The sequence below is a fragment of the Prunus persica genome, chromosome G8 (assembly GCF_000346465.2).
Source record: "Prunus persica cultivar Lovell chromosome G8, Prunus_persica_NCBIv2, whole genome shotgun sequence".
In the NCBI taxonomy this organism is placed as follows: Eukaryota; Viridiplantae; Streptophyta; class Magnoliopsida; order Rosales; family Rosaceae; genus Prunus; species Prunus persica.
Genome location: NC_034016.1, coordinates 12,596,150 through 12,611,929, shown reverse-complemented (window position 1 = coordinate 12,611,929; position 15,780 = coordinate 12,596,150). Strand labels below are relative to the sequence as shown.

The 15,780-nt window shown below is 38.9% G+C and overlaps 2 protein-coding genes and 1 pseudogene across 2 annotated transcripts; 2 read left to right on the top strand and 1 right to left on the bottom strand.

Moving 5' to 3' along the window:
- LOC109950755 (protein DETOXIFICATION 45, chloroplastic-like) lies at positions 1,752-2,342 on the top strand. The gene is made up of 2 exons (XM_020570820.1): positions 1,752-1,957; positions 2,062-2,342. Exons 1-2 carry the CDS (start codon positions 1,876-1,878, stop codon positions 2,223-2,225), a joined length of 246 nt encoding a protein of 81 aa, XP_020426409.1. The 5' UTR covers positions 1,752-1,875; the 3' UTR covers positions 2,226-2,342.
- On the top strand, positions 8,376-9,568 carry LOC109950870 (annotated as a pseudogene).
- On the bottom strand, positions 9,850-12,314 carry LOC109950869. The gene is made up of 4 exons (XM_020571015.1): positions 12,141-12,314; positions 11,861-12,050; positions 11,541-11,725; positions 9,850-11,457 (listed from the first exon to the last, which is right to left on the bottom strand). Exons 1-4 carry the CDS (start codon positions 12,312-12,314, stop codon positions 9,850-9,852), a joined length of 2,157 nt encoding a protein of 718 aa, XP_020426604.1.

Genomic DNA, 15,780 nt, shown 5'->3' with positions numbered 1-15,780 from the left:
AAGGCAACTCTCGCATCCGTTGGTATTTGGAACTGACTGGACAACGGCAGATTATTGCTTGCAAGTAAACATGTTACCATGTTACATTCACTGGTTCATTTGCTTTTGGTTGTGATTTTCTAATATGCCTCCATTTTAATTTATGCAGCAATTTCTAGAGCCGTTGAAACCGATTGCGAAGAAACGTGGAGCGAAGAAGGCAGCTGCTTCAAACACTGTTGACCTTCCACCTAACAAGCTCAAGAATATACATCACTATGTGCGCGGTACGTGGCAGCACGGGTATGGCCAAGCTTGGACAAAAGTCCGGAAGGTCTATTTTCCATATAATCTTCGAGGGTCCCACTGGGTTGCAATCGAAATTGATTTCGTCAGACATACTACAACTGTGTATGACTCCTATGTTGCGTATACCAAATCTTCGAGGCTGGTTACACTGCTGCACCCTATTAGCGATATGCTAGTACTAGTGCTGTACGAGATGCACTTTTATGAAGATTCTGAGGTTGAAGAGGTTAAGCAAAAGGGGCTGCAGATGTCGAGGTTTACGCCATTCTCAGTTTGCAGCATTGCAGGTCTTCCACAACAACGAGATGGGTAAGCTTTGTCAATTTAGTGTAGTTTATCCAAATGTTACATAACTGCAGTTCTAATTTCCCAACTTATTGGCATGACAGTACGTCTTGCGGAATCATGACCGTCAAATTCTTCGAGCATCTTAGTGCTGGGATTTCGGTGGATAAAGTTGACCCTTTGAAGATCAAATATTACCGACTGAAGCTTGCAATTGAGGGTTTAAGGGGGGAGGCATATTTATGAGGTAAATGTCTTAATGTCCGTGAATTCACCTCACTATGGACTTATGACTTGGGAATTCACTTTGCTCATAACTTATGTCAGGAACTCCTTCATATGAACATGCAGACGTAGATGCTTTGGTGGGGGTACTTCATATGGTCATCATCCCTTTTTGCTAGAGCTAGTTGGTTTAGATATTATGGTGAGGTGTAATATTGTACAGTCTAGAAGCAGTGGCTAATTGCCTTACATGGCACACACACTATTTCGATTTTGAAGGTTAACTATTTTGTACACCTCCATATATGAATATAGTTGCTCTTTATGGATGCTTTTGTAGCCATTGTTCACATTTTTTGTCTGTGGTTTTGGGAATCTGTTACTGGACTTATTGAAGCATACAACTCTGTTAACATTTCTCCATTTAGTTTTGACTTAGTTCGTTGTAAATAATTGATGTTCTTACTTTCATTAGTTTGATATGATTTCTTCTAATATGTGATATATTTTTCTTCCCTTCATAATTGGACATAAGATAGACATCTTAGTGCTGGAATGGACTGTTATGTTTTCGTAAACTACTTAATACTGATCTGCCTACGCTGAACTGCCCATTTTCCTTGCACAGAGATTCATATTTTTTCAAATTTGTTAGAAATTTATCATTTTGTGAAAACTCTGGTTTGTTAGAGTGAATGGTAATATGAGCATGATAGCTGTGGATGAGTTTTTCTACTGTTGATGAAAGCCAGTCCCTTCCTTCCTTTGTCCTTCTTGATCTTACAAGGGCAAGCAAGCTGATGGGGGTTACAAGATTTGATACCTATCTTAAACATTGTGAAGCTGATATGAGAAACATTGCTAACAGATTCTTGGTCCTGTCTATTTCAGTGAGTGGCAGAAATTCTTATGATTACTCTTAATTAGTTTTAGGTGATGGGGGTTACAAGATTTGATACCTATCTTAAACATTGTTTTATGCTTGTTTTGGGTAAATGATTCTTCAGTACCTGTCTATCGTTGAGCAACATTCCTATCAGTCAAACATATTCTCCAGATGTCAAACGTGAGCTGTTGATGCTTTCTTTACCTGCAATTTTGGGTCAGGCCATTGATCCCTTAGCACAGCTAATGGAGACTGCTTACATTGGTAGATTGGGTATGTTTTCACTCCTTTAAATGAGTTGAACGACTAATATTTGTATAATGCATTGAACTTTGGAGCTTTTATTCAATGTTTTTGGCTTTTTTATTTTTCCATAGGTTCTGTGGAGTTGGCTTCAGCTGGTATTTCAATGAACATCTTCAATTATATATCAAAGCTATTTAATATCCCTCTCCTCAGTGTTGCTACATCTTTTGTTGCTGAAGATCTTGCAAAGAGTGAAAGTATAGCAAAGAGTGCAAAGAGTGGTCTATCTGGTTAATTGATGTATTTTGCTTTGTGCAGGTATTGGTAATCTCCTAGCTGCATTTTTATTACCCATCCTTATGTATTATTTTGGTTTGGGTGTAACTGGTGCAGCCCTTTCCACTGTTATATCTCATTATGTGATTTTCAAAACAGTTTCTGTTAATATTCCTTTTTTGCTTTACTTCGCAAATGAACATATTTTGGAATTTTTGTTTTCAGATACACTGTCACCTTTTGAATGATCTGGTTTTTAAATAAGAGAGCTATACTATTGCCTCCAAAGGTGGGATCATTGCAATTTGGTGGATACATAAAATCTGCTCAGTTCCTTTTCTTTTTCTTTAAACTTTTACCCTCTCATATATCTGAAAATATAAGCCCTTTTTTTCAAGTGTTCTGCTTCAATTATTTGCTTGACTATCAACACTATCATAATATTTGACTTTTTTCGTTTTCTGATTGAGCAGTGCATGTATCTGGACAGTGTGTGTCTTAATGTTTCATTTTGTCTTTGTGATGCTAGTTAAACCTCGAGATAATTCTCTCTTGTCTTCCTTTTCAAAGTTCTTTCCCTAATTGCTTTTGTTTTCAACTCTGGGATGATACAAGTGGTTTTCTTCTTGGAACAACTCTTGCTGTTCTTACTACCTTGACATTGGGAACATCAATGGCTGCTCGTCAAGTCCAGTAGCTATGGCTGCTCATCAGATATGTATACAAGTTTGGTTGGCTGTATCCCTTCTAACTGATGCAATGGCTGCATATGGTCAGGTATGCTCTCTCTCATTTTTTCATCGCAGTTCGTATGTACTCATTTCCATTTGGTGATCCAGATCAATCAGTGGGTGAAGTCTAAGTTTCAGTTTTACTTCACCCCGAGTGTGGAATTCTTTTCCTATTTTAACTGGACCAAATTTCACAGATTTTTGTCTGCAAATTGGGGTTTTGTGATGAAGTGTGTGTCTTTGCATTTGACATCAAATTTACACAGCTAAAATGTGTTTGTTTGTAGGCCCTGATTGCTACTTATTTATGTAAAGGTGAATACAAAATTGTGAAAGAAGTTGCTGACTTCGTGTTAAAGGTATAGCTTTTTTTTATCATCTATAATTACATGGATGCTCCCAGATCTGCCTGATCTTTGGTGTAGTTTCATTATGTTGCATATCAGAAAAAGAACCAACTGAATTCATCGCACCATCCAAAAATTAAATTTAAGTCATGCCACTTTCTTGCAGGGTCTAAAAGAAATGGTTGAGTGTTTGTCTGGAACTTTGACTAAGTCAACTGATGCTATTGGGCAAGACGATATTGAAGGTCCAGGAATGAAACCAACAAACCTCCTGAGGTTTGAATAAGAACTCTGTTATCTAGTATTTACATCATTCTTGAACATTGTAATGGAGCCCATCTGCTTGTATGCATATGTGATGATTTCTGCTAAGGTTCCCATTGATAGCATGCCTGTTTTTTCTTTTTTACTTTGCTTTTTTACTTTTCGCTGGTCATATGTGCATGGCCGGTAGATGCATTTGGCACTATGAACTGACTCGGTGGCAGTTACAAATTACCATAAGTCTTAATTTTGGAACTGCCCTTCATCAATGGCTTCATCTGTACTTAACCTAGTTGTTTTTGCATGTTGGTCTCAACCAAGTGTTGATTGCAATATTCTAAACAAGATGAGCATATACTGTTATTTGATGTAGGTATACGTATGAGATGGCTTAGCTTTAATTGGTTTAGTTCTTCCAAGTTTTAAGTACACAATCTCACAGTAACTGCCGAGTTGTTTTTCACTTCTCGTATTTCTCCGTGGTATTTATTCGCTCATATTCTGCTTATGGAGATGAAGTAAAAATTACTGTGGAGCTTATAGCATGTTTAGTTTATTTTGTGGGCATGACTTATGTTCTTGATAACCCTTTTTCTTCAAAATCTCTAGTTTCTATCATCTGAAGTCTTTTCAGTCATTCAGGTCAAAAAATCTCCAACCCACTTTGGAATGGCAGAACAAGTGTTAGAAGGCCATAAAGAAATAGCCACAAGTTCTGATACATGTACATAAAAATTGTGAAGTTCAAACCTACAGACGACAAGGGAAGAAGGAAGCTCTGTCCCATAGAAGTGATCCGTGGAGTAAACATGTTTATGCCACCATTCCAAATTGACTGGCCCCTCGAATTGCACAATGGCAATATGCTCTCCTCCTGCGACTCTAAAGTAGGTAAAACACTGGTGTTGGAAGGACATGTAACAGGGTTATTGTGCATTCCATTGTACAAGCTTGAATGGATTTTATTTTCTGTTGTATTTGGCCCTTCTCTTTTGAAGCATGCCAAAAATCATCCTGGTTTCATAATATGTGGTTTGTGGCCAATTCATTTACTGTGGCTGTTGCATTTTTGTACCCAATATTTGATAGCTGCCTTCTTTTGAAGGACAATTAATTGAGGGAGAGAATTACTTTCCTTTTGAATATGATTCCATGTGCAACTCCAGCTATCATTTGAAAGGTCCACATCAATTCATGGTAATATAAGGATGGATAACAATTGTCGTGTCCGTCATAGTTGAATTCAGGATTACTTTCAACGAAGTGGAGACTTATTAGACCACATGCCATTGACATACGATATAACAACAATATTAGGTCAATATAAGTGCACTATAGAGGCAATATTAGAGCAATATAAGGGCAATACGATAGCAATAGTATTCCACTATAGATACAATAGGGTGGCAATATGCATACACTATATATACAATATACAGGCAATATGAAGGCAATATACATGCAATAGAACTACAATATTAAGTCAATCTACATACAATACATACACATTACAGACAACATTTCACCCATGCAAAAGAAATCGCCACCGAACCTTAACAATACTATCCCGCGAAGGGAAAATGAAGGCAACAAAAGATCCATGTACTCAGGTGAGATGAACTGAAGCAGCACTCACCGTTACTACAGGTCCATCAAAAGATCCATGTCTTTGTCCTTTCTCCTCGCTGCATGCACGAGGCTATGATGAGCCATTCCCTCAGCACCCATATTCAGCACCTGCCAGACACCAGCTACATCAATTTCACTCCAATTGTATTCTGGTGAGATGACCGAAGCATAATCTTGGAACATTTCGAAGCCGTTGTTGAAACATTCAACCATTTCATGGTTATATTCTTCAGATTGTGTGAATTTTTCGACGACATTTTTCTTTCTCTCTTCCAATTTCAACTTCAACGACTCTAACTCTTTGCTCCGACTTTTTGCTTTTAGAGTTTGCTTCACCTCTCCTGTGTATGCTTTGTTCAACTTGTTCGTCAAGTTTCCCATAACTTGGCCATGAATATCGCACTTACTCTCCCACCAATCCGTTGCCTTTGACATATATTGGAGGTGGTGCTTGACGGCAGAGATTTGGTCAAGCGGATCATTGATCTCAGCCTCACTTCCAGATGAAGTGGGATCATGATTGGGAGTCCGAGGTGGAGATGGGAATGGCACATGCCACAGCTGGTCCCCCGGGTAACTGACATGCTCATTTGGAGGGCGTACATCCGACATCTTTAAGTATTACTGGGGACAATTCACAGCTGTTGCCTGCAACAAAACAAATAAAGCTACATTCAGTCTCCAGTTGTAAACGACAACATGGTTTGCTTTAGTGGAGAATGTTTGTGCTGCACTAAGACTAATTACCTTTCCCGTTAAGAAGGTGCCTCTGTTGCAGTTCTATATAGGAAGGTTCAGTTATATGTACGAACTACTATGAAGTATATTGCGTGTTTAGTTGGTGCATTCAATTGATGGGATTGCAAACTACACCATTAACTCCTTGGCTGCAATTGACAGCAGTACAACATTACATTAACAACAACAAAAAATGGCTTCCAAACGACAAAAAAGCAAACCTTAATGGGACATTGTAAATTGTGGATTTCAACCCAAAATAGGACTATGTCAGTAAGCATTTATTGCGAATTTCAGAAAAGAAAATTGGAAATTACCGAAATTGGAAAATTGAAAAATTGGACAATTGGAAAAGTGAAAACTTGGAAAATGGGAAACAAGGAAACTTGGAAAATTGGAAATAGAACAAAAGGAAAATTGGAAAATCGGAAATACGAAAAAATGGAAACTTGGAAATTTGGAAAATTGGAAAATTGGAAAATTGGACATAGGAAAAAAGGAAAAATTGGAAAGAGGAAACTAGGAAATAGGATAAAATGACAGTTGGAAAATTGGAGAAAATTGGAAAATTGGAAAATTGGAAAATAGGAAAATAGGAAAAAGGAAAAAAGGACACTTGGAAAATTGTAAATTTGGGTAATTGGAAAATAAAGCAACTTGAAAAATTGGAAAATTGGAAAATGGACAAAAGGAAACTTGGAAAATAGGAAAAAGGAAGAAATGGAAACTCTGAAAAGAAGAAAATTGGAAAATTCTAAATAGGAAATAGGAAAAAAGGACACTTGAAAAATAGGCAAATTCGCAAATTGGATAATTGAAAATTTGGAATATTGGATAACTGGATAATTGCAAACTAGGAAATAAGGCAACTTGGAAAATAGCAAAATTGGAAATAGAACAAAAGGAAAGTTAGCAAATTGAAAAATTGAAAAATTGGAAAAAGGAAAAAGAAAGAAACTTAGAAAATAGTCCAATTGGAAAAAAGAAAATTGGATAATTGGACAAAAACTGAATTTGAAAAATGGAAATAGGAAACAGGGACACATGGAAAATATGAAAATTGGAACCGAATTGAAATTGTGGAAATGGGAAATAAGACAATTACCATATTGGACAATTTTATTTACTTTCTGAATTAGGCAAAGTAGGCAATTTTTTTTAATTACATAATGGGAAAATGGGAACATTGAAAAATTGGAAAACTGGAAATATAACAAAAGGAAACTTGGGAAATTGCACAATAGGAAAATAGGGAATAGGCAAAAATAGGCAAAAATAATGAGAAATTGGAAAATTGGAAAATTGGATGACACATGGAAAATAGGAAAATATGAATAATGGAAAAATGGAAACGAATTGAGATTGCTGAAATGAGAAATAAGACAATAACCATATTGGTCAATTTGAATGAGTTGGTCAATTAGGCAAATAGGCAAATCCCTTATTTGAATTAAATAATGGGAAAATGACCAAGTTCGGAACGTCCAACATACAACTATATTACAAAAAGGCATACAGTGAACTGGCTAATAACTCCCGCCCAATACTATCCCGCCTAAGACTCCCGCCAATCCCTCCCGCCAATTACTCCCCCTAATCCTCCCGCCAATAACTCTCTGAGTTACTCCAGGTCATTAAAACCTGCCTATATTAATCAACCCAGCTGTTTGAAATGAAAACTTCCATCACATTAACTCCTGCTTGCAGCCATTACCTTCCCCACTGATTTCACTCACATCGCATTTAGTCCCCCTTTTTTCCAATTAAGTTGTACACCAGGCTACAATAAATATCGAAGACCATGGACCATAACCTCACACCAAACCCAATGCTTTCAATTACTGAAGGAGGGGAGACTGAAACACAAGCCAAATCACCTAATTCACTCCCTGCAGATTTGGTCCATGGCATGCAGCAATGTCGAGGCAATACGATGTTTTGGAAAAATCTTCATGCAGACATAGTTTCAAAAATTGTGGAGGGCCAAGGTAGATGGGGTGTCATAAAAAACCGCACAATTCGCTCTCGTTATCATGTTCGCATGCATCTCCTACATATAAAGGCAATGAAAGCAAAAATTGAAATTGCCCCTGCCACTGCAATTATGGTATTCAAGGAATCAGAAGCAATGGCCAAGTTGAAGAAAGAAGAAGTGGAAAGCGGATTTGAAAATTTTCGTAAGTTTGCAAAAATAGTGGATCCGGCAGGATCCTGGGCCAACATCACTGTGGCCGGGGTCATGAATTTCATGGGTCGCGGTCACCGCACTTGAAGACTATGCAACTTCGAATTTGTCAACACCAGGGAAATGAAACTATGAGGCGGCCTATTTTTGTATTATGTAATGATGGGGTGGCCTGTTGTTGTATTATGTAAGTTTGGAATTAGGATTTTATGGAATGATGAAGCCTCTTTTTGTATTTGTGTGTATACAGTTTATCGGTGTCCAGTTTAGTGGCGATATAGCAGCAATAACTATACAATAAACATGCGTATAATGGCAATATTATGTCAATAAGAGTACAATAGAGTGATGATAGAGTTACAATATGATCCTATTACAGTACGTACTGCATCAGAATGTTTTTTAAATTAATTGGTCCAAAAAAATAGTAATAAATAAACAAAAAAGTAATTACAACTTGAAAAAAGGATGAATTATACATCCCTTAAAAGACGTATGGCCTACAGTACAGACCTTCAAAATGAACTCTATATATATATAATGCATGCCTTGTAGCACCATCACATCGGCCCCTAAATTACACAAACATGACACCCCAAAACCTCATGCTCCTTCCTCTTTCAACCCCTAAATTATCCATTGGATGCCCAATACTAGATCACTCCTTGGGGGGTGGGATACCCTGCAACTCCATAACAGAATTAGTAGGGGAGAGTGGTTCCGGGAAGACGCAGCTTTGTCTCCAACTTACGGTACGAGCTCAGCTCCCACCCTTACATGGCGGACTAAGGGGCTCCTCCGTCTACATATTCACAGAATTCAGCTTCCCATTTCGTCGATTGCAACAACTAGGCAACCTTTATCATGCATCATACCCCAACTTAATAAGGTTGGAGCCATTGGAAGACATATATGTTCATGGTGTTCATGATGCTCAACAACTCATCCATGTCCTTGGAGACATAGAAGCATTTATTGCCATTGATCACACCCGCCTACCTGTGAAACTCATTGTCATTGATTCCATTGCTGCATTGTTCCGATCACAGTATCAGACAACACCAGCAGATTTGAAACGGTGGTCTGAAATGTTCTTCAACATATCTGGGACATTGAAGGGTTTAGCAAATAAGTTTGGGTTGGCGTGGTTGTCACCAACCAAGTGATGGATTTTATTGGGCCACATGATGGAGTGAATGGGGTGAGGTTGGGAAACTTGGAGTCCCTGCACACATCAGGCAGACGGGTGAGTCCAGCTTTGGGACTGGCTTGGGCACATTGCATAAATTCAAGAGTGTTCTTGGCAAGACATGAGCAATCTATTGAGGTTGACATTCGTAATGCTCCTTCAACAAGTATATGTAGTCAAACACACAGGACATTTCACCTTGTATTTGCCCCACATCTGGCCTATGCATCGGCCGAATTTGTAATCAGAAAAGAAGGTATAGTCGGAGTATCACAGTAACTGTGTAATAAAGGAATTTTAAGAACTTTAATGTTTTGGATCCATTTGGAATTACATTCCAGTCCCTTTAATTTCGCACTCAAATTATAATAGCAATCTGGAAGCAATACCAGTGCAATAAACGTACAATATAATAGCAATCTGTCAGCAATACAACATGCTGTAGCAATGCAACCGAAATTATGCAAATTTAAAAGAATTCCCATTGAACATAACACGAAACCCACCACGAATAAAAGTAGAGTTTACATGACCTACCAAAGCAACACAAATCATATTGTCTAAGATACATTGCGCAATGGAATATTGTTTTTACAGGTGCTTTTATTGCGGCCTGCGGAACCGCACCTTGAGCACTTTCTTCTAATGGTGCCCTCTCCTTGCGAGGGAATTCTTATCTTCTTTCGTCTGCCTAGCATGACCCTTGCCATGGGAGGCAGCACAACTCGACTTCGAACATCTTCAGGAATATCCCACATTCCGTGAGGTTGTACCGGGTAGATGGTATCCGAATAAGCATCCATCCAGGTTTTCCGAGTGTAATACCGAGAAGCCTTTGAGTATACATTTACTTTCAAGAAGCGGCAAACTGCAACTACATGCTTGCAAGGTAGCTGCTCAAGCTGAAACTTTCTACAACTACAACTGTTGTTCGTCAAATTTACGAGGCCGTCCTTATCACCGTCCAAAACATTAAACTGTGCATTATTTAATTTAACCACATTCATCCTTGCAGCATCCTCCAACCTGTTCCTCAACTTCTTCTCTCCGAAATTGGGGCACAATGTTGTTGTGCAATTCAAAGCCAACTCACGACGTTCGGTGAACCATTTCACAAGGAGATTAATAATTTCCCCTATCAAATGAACCACTGGCAGCATCCTTGCAAACCTAAGAACTGAGTTGATTGACTCCGCAATATTTGTTGTCATTACATTGTAGCGGCGTCCATCCATGTGAGCTCTAGACCACTTATGTAACCCTGCCTCTTCAAGATATTGAGCAACATGTTCCTTTCGCTTGATGTTGCGAAAATGACAATCAAATTCAGCAATGGAATAAGATTTCGCAGCCTGCTCAAAGTGCATAAGTATGTGATCACGCTTTTTCAACTTGCAAGTGCGTTTCATGTTCCCCTTCATATGATAAAAGCATATGCCATGTTCTGCAGTTGGAAAAATTTTGTTCCACACATTCTCTATGCTAACATTGCGATCAGAAATAATAACAAGATTGAGACACTCACCAATGGCTTCATGAAGTTTAGTGAAAAACCAATGCCATGATGCATCCGTCTCCAAATCCCCAATCCCAAAAGCAAGAGGATATATATTTCGATTACCATCGAATGCATTTGCTACAAACATAACACCCTTGTACTTGGATTTTAAATGAGTGGCATCCACGGCTATCACTGGGCGTATGGAAGAACGGAACCCTCTAATACATGCGCCAACCGCCATAAATAAATACACAAAGTGATTGTTCTCATCAGTTTGGATGTGTGTTTTTGTGCCGGGATTCATACGCTCCAATTCATAGCAATAAGCTGGAAGGATATAATATGCCTCCTCCGCTGATCCTCTAATGGACAATAGAGCTAACTCCCTTGCTTTCCAAGCTTTCGAATAATGGATGGTGCAACCAAAACTGTGTTTCACATCTCTCATAATGTCACTTGGTGTGTATATTGTCTGAGAATCCTTCAACTTCCTTTTAAGTGAAGTGGCTACAAGTGCTACGGTTGCTTGACGATGCTTGTCACATACGAACCTCAAATCACATTCATGAACAGTTGTACACCTCACAATCATGAAGATGTATTCTCCAATTCTAGATGCTCGGACCCGCCATGGGCATGGAAGTTGACAACAAACCACAAGCAACCTCTTAGTGCAAGAGAATTGCACCTTAAATTCAAAGTGGCCTCTTAATGCCGTGAACCGTAACTCCGTCAACAATGCTTTCTTACTAGAGAAAATTTCCCAACTGTAATTTTCGGATTCCAATCACTTCGTGAAAACCCGCTGTCCAAATATGCTCCGTCATCATTTACACCGGCTTCATTGTACCGGTTTTGTTCACCCATTTGACTCCAATAATGTTGACGAGTGGGTTCAGATTCTCCTCCTAAACGCATTATTGGCAACTGGGTAGCTGTGTTCAAGCAGCCCAAATTAGGAGGGGCAGAGTACACTGACACTTCATTTCTTTCAGTACCATTATCACCACCATGCATCTCCTCCACCTCGCTAAAATCAATCATATCCATAAAATCTGTCCCTAATTCACCTCCCACATCAGTGACATTTTTATTATTCCAAGTTACTTCATTGCTTTCAACAATGGCAACTGAAGAATGACCCATCCGACTACTATCTGTCGTGATATGAGTACTATGAACTACATCATTTGTCAGTCCTTTATCTTCTATACTCACGAGTAAGGGAGCTAGTTTTGAAGGTGCTACCTTGGAATTGTACTTCATAAAAAAATTGACATCATCATCGTCCTCAATCTTTATGTGCTTCCACTCATTCGAGGCCACTAAAACTGAGAATTTTAAGCAAACCTTGTCTTCCCTGCTATTTGTATTACCAATCTGATGCACACGGTCCAACTGTTCAGCAAATTTGATAGTCCGTGGAACTATTAAGCCTTTTGAGTCACCCCCTTCGTATTTGGACATCTTCTTCGAGGTGACCCATTTTTCATTGTAGCACACGAGAATAATAATTGTCTCCATTTCTGACCATGACAAAACAACATTTCATTAACCCAATATAACCACAATAACCATACAATACAATAGCAATATAACCACAATATAACTGCAATATAGACACAATATAATGTCAATATAACAGCAATACGACAGTAAAATAAGAGGAACACAACAACACTACACCAGTAACACATCAGAATCACACTATACAGATCTACTACATCAAATGAAAAATCCCAAGTTTCAAGATTCACATATCCAGACCAATCTAAATGCAATTGGTACAAACCCAGATGAATGAGCATGAATATTCAACAAAACCTAACCCAAAGAAATTAAAGCCAAAACAAATTTAACACAAACCCAACAATCAAACTATAACCCATTTCACATAATCCCACTGATATTAACAAAATAACCATCAACACTACCTTTTCGAGGTCGACAATCCACTAGAGCTTCAAGGTTGCAAGCAGCTATTCAGAAGACATAGCTAAAGGGAGGAGTTCGCGATTCCAAACAAAGAGCAAGAGATCGAATAGGGGAGAAACAGACATAACGAAGCTAGAGAGAGAAAGAGCTGCGCTATGAGAAAGAGAGCAAAGAGAGAGACAGAGAGTTGTGCTAGAGAGAGAGAGAGAGCCAAGAGATAGAGAGCCAAGAGAGACGCAGAGAGCTGTGATAGACAGATACCAAAGAGAAAGAGAGCTGTGCCAGAGAGAGAGAGAGCTGTGTGAGCTAAGAGAGAACAAAATTTCTGGACTTGTGAAAAAATTGCAATAAGTGGACAATAATTTTATATTTATAGGTGATAGTTGTACAAAAATTGGGAAGGGGTGGTATTTTTAATTACAATTATAAAAATGGTGGCATTTAGGGCTATTTCCCTTATTTTTATGTATAGTGTACCTTTTCTCTTCAAAGTTAAAAAAAAATTAAAAATAAAAGAAGAGAAAAATACATATGTTTTGTTATTATTTTTTTGGGTAAACTACAGTAAACCCCCAAATCTATAGGGTCATTTACGAGTTCATACCCGATTTTGAGGACATTTATGGGTATATACTCAACGTCACGGAAAACCTACATATTGCCCCCTCCGTTAGCGAGTCAGTCAGGAAATCTGTTATATGCCTACGTGGCGTCTAGCCTTTTGTAATTCAGGAAATCTATTAAGGGCATTTTCGGCATCTCACATCCCTAGGTTTCGCGCCCAAACCAACACGTGGCATTATGTAATTAAAAAAATAAATAAATAAAAAAACCCCCGAATCCATGTTCCAGAAGCTCGTCGTCCATAACCTCCATCACCGAAATCGATTTCCCCCCCAAATCGAAACCGATTGCACAAATTGAAACCTAATCGCCATTTTGCATCGATCGAAGGCGCAAAGAAGGCTGGGTTGCTGTAATTCGAGATGCTGTGGGGTATTCGTCCTCGTGGTTGTCGTGCTCCTCATTACTGTAAGTTGAAGGCAGTTTTAACTTTTCTTGCTTTTTGGTTTCCTCGTAAAGGGTTAAGATGCGTGCGGTTTGATTTTGTCTGAACCTTTCAGTTGCTTTGAAGTGTGCGTGATAGTGATATTTGTGGTCCATGGTCCATTTATGTCGTTGTGTTGTTGGAAAGGCATAAAAAAAAAAGCACTTTTTTTCTTTCAAACCAAACTGCTTTCGATTCAAGACAGTACTTAGTGGTCCAAAACCTCTGCATTTATTTATGTCCTTGTTTAGTCACCAGTTAAATATTGAACAATTTTGTATTGATAGGTTTGACTGTTATGTGGCTTTGTAGGTGAAGATGATAAGTTTACTATTCGAATGAACCATGGGGGTTCTTTATGTGACAACCTGTATGTAAATGGGACTCTGGATTTCATTGATTTTTGTGATAAGGACCAAATGTCTATGTTTGAAATTGGTATGATGGTTAAGGAGTTAGGCTATGATGGTATAGTGTTATATCACTATGAGCTTCCCAACTCTGCTTCTGTAGAGAAGCTTATGTCTGATGAAGATGTTCTGAAAATGTGTGAATGTGTGCCAGGAGTAAGGGAGATAAATATATTTTTGACACAGTTGGCTGATGACCCTTATACCTTTTTAAACAAACACAAAGAGATCGAGCTGCAAAGGGTGGAAGGTTCTGGGGTACAAAAACAGAGGTAAGTCGTGATTGAGGATATAGGATGTGCTGATTCTATTCCTCTTGTTCCTTATAAGACAAGGAGCAATGTTGAGCAACCAACGAATGCAAAGGGTAAAACAGTGAAGATAGTGGAGCAAGAACCAGTGGAGGATGTTGGGGATTTTTCAGAACATGAGGCACCAAAAAATGCAAAGGGTAAAACAGTGGCTGATGCAGCAAAGAAGGCAAAGGCTGCAAGGTCTTCAAAGGATAAGGAAGTGGCTGAACCTGAGCCACAAAAGAGTGTAAGGGCTACTAGGTCTTCAAAGGGTAAAAAAGTGGCTGAACCTGAGGCACCAAAGAGGGCAAGGGCTACAAGGGCTATAAAGTCTTCAAAGGGTAAAGGTGTGGCAATGGCAAGTGCAACAGAAGGGAAGATAGTGATGCATCCTTATCAGATGCATCTACTTTTGTTGACAGTGAGTATTGGGGGGAGGGGGAAACATTAAAGAGATAGCTGAGAAAACCATATTTTTGCAACATTGGATTGCAGACCATGCCCCAGTTGAAGATACTTTTCAGCCTCTTGAAGATGAAAAGATAAATGAGGGTGAATGTGGTGCTGTTAATGAAGGTGGTGTTGTTAATGAGGGTGAAGGTCCAAGTGGGGACCAACCTTTACATGCTGGTCCAAGTGGGGACCACCCTTCACAAGCTGGTCCAAGTGGGGACCACCCTTCACAGACTGGTCAAAATGAAGACTAACCTTCACAGACTGGTCAAAATAGGGAGTAGACTTCTCGGACTACAAATTTTCACCGCACAGATCTTGAAGACACCAGATTGGAAGAGGGGGGGTCAAGCAGTGGAGGATGAGTTAAGAAGTGTTCATTTAGATGAAGATGATGAAACAGTTGCAAGGGGGAAAAAATTCAAACACTACAACCATGAAACAGACAAACAAAACCCTGTTTTTGATACTGGAATGATATTCAGTGACTGCAAGGTTTTCAGAGAAGCTGTTCGTGAATATTGCTTGTTGAGTGGGAAAGAGGTCGCTTTCACCAGGAATGAAAAGTATAAGTTGAAGGCAGTTTGTAAAGCAGTGTCCATGGCAGATTTATTTGGCTAGGGAAAACCCTACAGATCGAAGCTTGGTGGTGAAATATTATAATCCCAATCACAATTGTGTCAGAGTATTTGAAAACACACAAGCCTCAAGTAAATGGTTGACAGAGAAGTTCCTGCCTAGGATTCAGTCAAATCCCACCATGCCTCCACATTCTATAGTGAATGCAGCATCTTCTGAGTTTAAAGTAGGTATATCTAGGATGAAAGCTTACAGGGCAAAGGCAGACACGC